This window comes from Nannizzia gypsea, genomic scaffold (assembly GCF_000150975.2).
Source record: "Nannizzia gypsea CBS 118893 supercont1.3 genomic scaffold, whole genome shotgun sequence".
Taxonomy (NCBI): Eukaryota; Fungi; Ascomycota; class Eurotiomycetes; order Onygenales; family Arthrodermataceae; genus Nannizzia; species Nannizzia gypsea.
The window spans coordinates 176,256-183,295 of record NW_003345199.1 but is presented as its reverse complement, the minus strand read 5'-3'; the positions used below and the strand labels follow the sequence as shown (position 1 = coordinate 183,295).

Below are 7,040 nucleotides of genomic sequence, written 5' to 3'. Positions count from 1 at the left end.
ATGATATCGGGACAGGGATCGCATTTCACGCAGGCGAACGCTGGGAAGAAAAAGAAGAAGAGCAGAGGAAGACATCGTTTGGCGCCTGCAGCTTCCAAACCAGCTGCAGTCGATGAGAGCAGGCCACAGGTGGTGTCTGCGATTGCAAATGCTCGTGCACATGGCGAGGAGAAGGTCTCTGTTGAGAAACCTCGTCCACTGTCATTCTCAAAAGGTTGATACTTGCCTCCCTAGGATTTCGTTTGTTCTGTGTGCGCGCTTTTTGCGTGTACATGGCTAATGAAAATATGTGCCAATACTTACTCTATGAAAATCCAGGTACTGGAGATGCGGCAACCGGCAGTACTATCCATGCAAAGGGCCCTACAGACCTGACGAGTGTTTCGCGCGCAAGCACAAATCCCACGCAAGGAACCCACGGTCCTCCATCTCCGGCTTGGTCTGCGGAAGATTCCAAGGTTGGAGTTCACAATGACCATAACGCAGCCTCCAAAGCGGCCGCCAGTGCAGCTTTCTTTGGCAAGAGAAATTCACATATGGAAGAGACACAGTCACAGCGCCCACTGTCTAGCATGCGAGCCGCAGAGACGCCCCGAAGAGACTCCTCGACGCTGGGCACTGCCCATCGCACGGAGATGCCTATTATTGGCGCTTTTCCAGGCGATGGAGAGGCTGAAGCCACTGTTGAAGCTTTAGGTGAGGGTATAGATAACGAGGCTGTTGAGGAAGAGGAAGAGAAAGGATATAATAATCCCGAAAACACATTCGAGGAACATGCTGCCGACAGTGTTATTGAGGTGAACTCGAGCTCAAACCAGCAGGCCGTCTCCGGAATAAAGGAGGAGAATGAATGGATCAAGGAAGAAACCGAAGAGGGTCCCGGGCGCACGGCACATACCACTCGAAGACATTCTGAGGTGACTGAGTATGTGCCACAAACGGCGGTAGCAGGTGCTCCTGGGAAGCATATTGAGCGGATTATCGAAAAGGACACCGTAGAGAAAGAGATCATCGAGAAACTGGTTGAAACAACGACTTCAGAGGTACAAAAGGCAGAACAGGTATCACAGCCAGCTGCGCCGAAGCCTACCTATGCCGCCATGGCCGCAAAGCCGTCAGAGCCGTCTCCTGCTCCCATTGCTACTGTTGCCCATGAGGCCCCGGTTCAAACTCAACCTTCCACTGTGACAGATGAATTTGCAGCTTCAACGGTCCGAGTTTCAGGCCCCGCTACCGCTCCGGTTCCTATCCCTGCCCCTATTCCGGTACCTTTGATGAAGCACGAGGAACATGCCACCGCAGAGAAGGCAAACCAGGCGGAGTTCCCAGAAAAGGAAGAAGAACCTCCAACAACCACAACGGCAACGGCAACCCAGGGGCCAGTTCCCACAACACATGAGGTGCCTACGGCCGAAGAGTTAGGGTTTCAGGCGCCAGTAGTCCCAGCAAAAGCCCCCGACAGACTTATTTCTACCGAACCCGTCATCCCGGGCAAAGTTCCGGCGCTGGCATCTTCGGACGAACAGGTGAAAGCGGCTGTAGAAACCTCAAGCACTATCAAGCCCCAAACCAACAAGCAGATTGTTCAGAAACATAACGAGGCTCAAATATCTCAGCTCACTAGTCGGCAGAGGCACGACGTAGAAAAAGAAGAAAAAGCCCGGGCTAAGCAACAGGCTAAAGAACAAAAGGCTCGAGATAAGGAGTTTAGGAAAGGTCAAAAACATTTGAGAAAGGGGTCGGATTCTTATCTGCCGCCGGGCGATGGAGGAACAAAGCGACTCCGCTTAAGGGATAGGGTCATGAACCGCATAGCGAGACTCTTAAGTTAAAAAAGGTGATGATGCGGCCCTATTATTCCTAAGGCTGGTAGTTATACTCCTGTGGTTCATGTCTTCCGCGTCTCCTTGATGTTTCAAGTCCTGCGCATGCAGAGTAATTTGGCCTGTATACTAAGTAGTCAATTGGTAGGATAACTACCCAGTTATATCCTGCTGGTCTTGAATATAATATGCATGGTTTCCTTTGTATATGGCAGCAAGAGACATAGTAGCCAATCGTAGAGAGATGACTGTTACTGTGAGAAGATGCGTGGCCGAGAATCGACCCTCTCGCCCCATCGCCCCCTCTACCCCCTGCAAGCGAGCTCAGCTCCTTGACCAAGCTTTGCAGCCACAGCACAAGCTTTTGCCAATCAAACCTGGGATCCATCGGCTAGGCCTGCGTTCATGAGGGACGCAATCACAACTATCTTGAACCTGTCTTATTAGAGAGCCAGCTGTTAAAAGATGGGCGGAGGAGGATGGAAAATGCTCCCCGCTTCCACGTAGCTAGTTCAATATGCGACTATATCAATGCCCATGTTCGGCGTACATATGTATGTATGTGTTATGGTCGTGCATATACACATCGTCCAGTCCGGAAGCCAGTTCCACCATCCATGTATAAGAATCATGAGTGAATCCCTGTAACTGCCTATGCTTAACACCGCCACAATTGTCTAGCTCTGCTTTTACCCCTCCTTGACATGGTTATTATATGGTCGCCTCGGAAGGTTAGAGGAGATCCTAGGAGTGAAGCACAGGCGGCCTGTGGGGTTAGGCAAGGCGATTTGGTGGAGAGTAGCAGCGAGGGGTGACGAGTCATGGAACCTGGCTGGCTGGTCAGACGTATATATATATATATATATAGGCCTAATTGCTCGGACAGTCTTGCATTCTGGCATTCTTGCTCTCTTATTTCGTGTTGCTGCATGTCTCCTGTCTTTGTCCCTGTGTAGTTTTACTCCTGCTGTTAAGGAGTAGACAGGTAGAAATCTGAACTTTTCACCTCCTAGCCGCCAGCATGGTTCATATATCCAGGGTCCGCAAGGACTCGGATGCGTTCCCCCCAAAGTTCCTCAAACGTGTCGACACCCTAGATCTTGATGAGCCTCAGGACCATGACTTCTACTCCAGTGTCTATGGCTCTCGGTTTGCAGCAGAAGATCTCCCTACCGATGAGATGCCGGAGAAGGAGATGCCTAAGGAAGTTGCCTACCGAATGATCAAGGATGAGCTCAGCTTGGACGGTAACCCCATGTTGAAGTACGCCTTGGCTGCCGATTTGCTATTCTTATACTGCGTTCCCGTGGCTGACTTAGATCATACTTATAGTCTGGCGAGTTTCGTTACCACATATATGGTAAGATTGAAACTCAGGTAGCTATCGTTGATATTACCGTAAATTAACGCCTTCTGGGACCTTGAAGGAAGACGAAGCTGAAAAGCTCATGACCGAGTCGTTCAGCAAGAACTTCATTGACTATGAAGAATACCCCCAATCAGCCGATATCCAGAATCGTTGTGTCAACATGATCGCACGCCTTTTCCATGCCCCCGTCGATGACGGTAAGGATGAGAATGATCATGCCATGGGAACTTCTTGCATTGGATCTTCCGAAGCCATTATGTTGGGAACGCTTGCCATGAAAAAACGCTGGCAGAACCGCCGCAAGGCAGAGGGAAAAGACGCCTCTCGCCCCAATATCATTATGAGCAGCGCCGTCCAAGTTTGCTGGGAGAAGGCTGCCAGATACTTCGATATCGAGGAGAAGTTCGTCTACTGTACTAACGAGAGATATGTGCTTGACCCTGAAGAGGCAGTAAATCTAATTGATGAAAACACCATTGGCATCTGTGTGATTCTAGGAACCACCTATACCGGCCAGTACGAGGATATCAAGGCTGTCAATGACCTCCTTGTCCAGAAGAAAATCGACTGTCCTATCCATGTTGATGCTGCTAGTGGTGGCTTTGTGGCCCCCTTTGTGAACCCAGGCCTTGAATGGGATTTCCGCCTTGAGAAGGTCGTGTCCATTAATGTTTCTGGACACAAATATGGCTTGGTTAGTTTTCTTTCTAATTGCTGCAGGATGCCTTGGGGAGCGAAATACTAACCTCTACGTGTGGTGTAGGTCTACCCTGGCGTAGGATGGATAGTCTGGCGATCAACCGAGTATCTCCCGCAGGAGCTAGTCTTTAACATTAACTACCTCGGGGCCAACCAGGCGAGCTTCACCCTTAACTTCTCCAAGGGTGCTTCGCAGGTTATCGGCCAGTACTACCAGATGATCCGGCTCGGAAAGCGAGGATACCGTGCTATCATGCTCAATCTGACTCGCACCGCGGACTACCTGGCAGCCTCCCTCAAGGAGCTTGGATTCATCATAATGAGCGATGGCAAAGGTCGTGGTCTACCACTTGTGGCCTTCCGTCTTCCACCAGAGACAGCTGAAAAGTATGATGAGTTTGCTATCGCCCATCAGTTGCGTGAACGTGGCTGGGTTGTGCCGGCGTATACAATGGCGCCTCATAGCGAGAAGCTGAAACTCATGCGCATTGTTGTTCGAGAGGACTTTAGCCGTAGCCGTTGTGACAGCTTGGTCAACGACTTCAAGCTCGCTCTAAAGCAGCTAGAAGAGATGGACAAGAAAACACTGGAGAAGTACCGAGAGTGAGTATTCTTTTTGCTGAATTTTTGCTGCTTGACGTGATTAATTGACCGTCCTTATTTAGATACGCTCGTAAGAGAGCCACGAGTATTGGAAAGTACGATCAGTCCACCAAGGCATATGAGGGAGAGGATCACTCTCTCCAGGGAAAGACTGGAAAGACACATGCCATTTGCTAGACACAAGGCAGTGAAGTTTCGTAGTCTTTCGTATCTATCAATATAGCTAGACACGGTTAGCTATAATTGCAGATCAACTTTTCGGCTTTATGAAAAATGAATATATTTGAATATTGATTCATACTTATGCAGAAATTCAATAATTGTTATGTTACTAACCGATGATGGCTCAAGCTTATTCGTTAGCTATCTGTAAATCCAGAGGCGATAGACGGAAACCTAAGTAGCTCCAGAAGTTGGGTGTCTGCTTTGGGAGTAAGGTGGATGCATATTGCAAGGCATTCAGATCTGATCCTTCCCTCCACCCAGGGCTCCCAGTGGGATATCAGACACATGATGCCCATCCAATGGGCTATCACAACGAGCGCTCTTGTGTCTTTGGCTCTTAGAAGCTCGAGGAATCGAGGGTCCAAATGGCCGAGGAAGGATGAAAAGTAACCAGCAGTTGAAGCACTCTTTTCCATATCCAACATCGAGCTTACAACTTGCAGAGGTTTAAAATAAGGGCTAGTCTCATCTGTGGTTAAATCTGTTATTCCACAGAAATCCGCCAATCTTGGGTGCATGCCTTGTCTTCCCTGCGGACAATCGTTCAGCAACTCGTTGTGAGCTTTTTCTGCAGCTTCAAAGGCAGGACCCCAGATGCTTAGAGGAATAAAGGGGCTGCCAATCTCCAAAAGGTATGGTAGACCATTTTGGAGGTAGATCCAGTTCATAGCTGACGGATCAGAATTCAGGACCCAGGAGTCTTTTGGGGTGAAATTCTCAGGACACATGCAGTTAACCGCCATGAGCATGCAAGTGGTCAAAAGAGCATCTATGTTTTCCGCGCTAACTTCGTGAGAGAGAGCTTTCCGATAGAATTGGATCGCTTTTTGCCAATGGTGGGCTTCTGCCACCTCCCTGACATTGCAAAACGGGAGTATGCGGTTGAGATGAAGCAGTGCTACACCAATGATGGTATGCATAACATGCGGGTTCTAAAATGTAGGACGTGTCAGGAGGGTATAAATAAAATACAAATTTTGGCACTATCATAGGGGGGAAAGAAGCAGATATAGTTAACTTACGGAGAAGGCAACACGAACCGCCTCTGTCCGCATAAGCTTACGGATTGATGGGGTTGATATTGTTTCTACGGTGCAGTCGACAAAGTGCCGGAGTGCCAGAACTTCTATGGGCCGATCAGACCCTGGCATTCTGGCCATATGGTAGCCTAAAACCGAGTGCATGCTCAACGTCTCCTCGATGTTGGTGGCCAAGTTGTCGAGAGACATGGAAAACATTACCATGCTGGGATCACCCAGGGGGCCAACGGTTCCCATCTCGGTACCACCACTGGGATCTGTAGGATAGCTGCATGTAACACCATAATTGGAGCAGTTCCGGCAGCCAGGCCTCATTTCATCACACTGTAGGAGATGTGTCAGCTTATTTGGTAACTACGGAGTATGTAACTAGGCAATTATCGGCTGGTGGGTAGCTACCTTGACTCTGCGTCTCTTGCATACAAGACAGCCGGCTTTTGATTTGCGGTGTGATCGGCGATGGCGAAATCTGCTGGCTTTCCTCTTCTCTGGCACTGGCCTGCGAGTTTGGCTGGGAGCTGCCTGCGGGTTCAGCCTGACCCTGAAGACAGTCTGCCACTTGCGGGCGTCGTTTGGTGGCGACAAGGACGTTCTGGACGAGCTCTCCGAAGTCATGACTGCCTAGTGATACACTCTAATCCTCAGTTACTCTCTGCAGCCCCATAACTAGCTGGTTCTCTCCTCATAATATCAGTCCACCGTACAGAGTACCTCGAGCAGGGAGCTTGGTGGGAATAAATAGCTGGTCTAGCGGAAGATGGAAGGTTGCTCGTATTCCTCCTGTCTTTGAGCCGCAGCAAATCAGCGCCAACGCTCGTGAAATATTCTTGCTGAGACGGCTCAGCCTCAACATCATTTTGATCGCCAGCTTCACTCCACTTAACTACTACGGATGACAGCTTCAGCGGGCCCGCATGATGCTGTATCTACTGGTATGGCCATATTAAATGGTGGCTTTTTATCGCCGGCTCCCTCGGGAACACGAGGAGGGCGCAGAAGTACGTATTCTGGGAGCCTTTCTGCACCCAGAGCCGAAATGCAAAATAAAACTTCTGGATCTTCAACACAAACTTATCCAGAAGAGACAACTTTGCCAAGGGATTCGTGTTTGGTTTATTATGGCGAAGCAAGCTGAGATGCGCCGGCTAAATCGGAACCGGTCAAGGTGCAGTCAGCCAGTGAAGACGCCCCCTGTCTATATCGGGCATGGAGGGACGCTGTAGACTCCCGGGTGTGTCTAGAATACATGTACTACGATGGGGAAGAAGAGGGGAATAAGAT

General features: G+C 49.6%; 3 protein-coding genes across 3 annotated transcripts; 2 read left to right on the top strand and 1 right to left on the bottom strand.

The window, feature by feature from the left end:
- Positions 1-1,832, top strand: MGYG_03497 (hypothetical protein; the record flags this gene model as incomplete). The annotated part of the gene is made up of 2 exons (XM_003173277.1): positions 1-214; positions 319-1,832. The coding sequence occupies 2 exons, from the start codon at positions 1-3 to the stop codon at positions 1,830-1,832; spliced, it is 1,728 nt and encodes a 575-aa protein (XP_003173325.1).
- Positions 1,833-2,844: 1,012 nt separating this feature from the next.
- MGYG_03496 (glutamate decarboxylase) lies at positions 2,845-4,671 on the top strand (the record flags this gene model as incomplete). The annotated part of the gene is made up of 5 exons (XM_003173276.1): positions 2,845-3,086; positions 3,156-3,183; positions 3,251-3,886; positions 3,956-4,494; positions 4,557-4,671. 5 exons carry the CDS (start codon positions 2,845-2,847, stop codon positions 4,669-4,671), a joined length of 1,560 nt encoding a protein of 519 aa, XP_003173324.1.
- Positions 4,672-4,853: 182 nt separating this feature from the next.
- On the bottom strand, positions 4,854-6,374 carry MGYG_03495 (C6 zinc finger domain-containing protein; the record flags this gene model as incomplete). The annotated part of the gene is made up of 3 exons (XM_003173275.1): positions 4,854-5,651; positions 5,742-6,083; positions 6,159-6,374. 3 exons carry the CDS (start codon positions 6,372-6,374, stop codon positions 4,854-4,856), a joined length of 1,356 nt encoding a protein of 451 aa, XP_003173323.1.
- Positions 6,375-7,040: the final 666 nt, after the last annotated feature.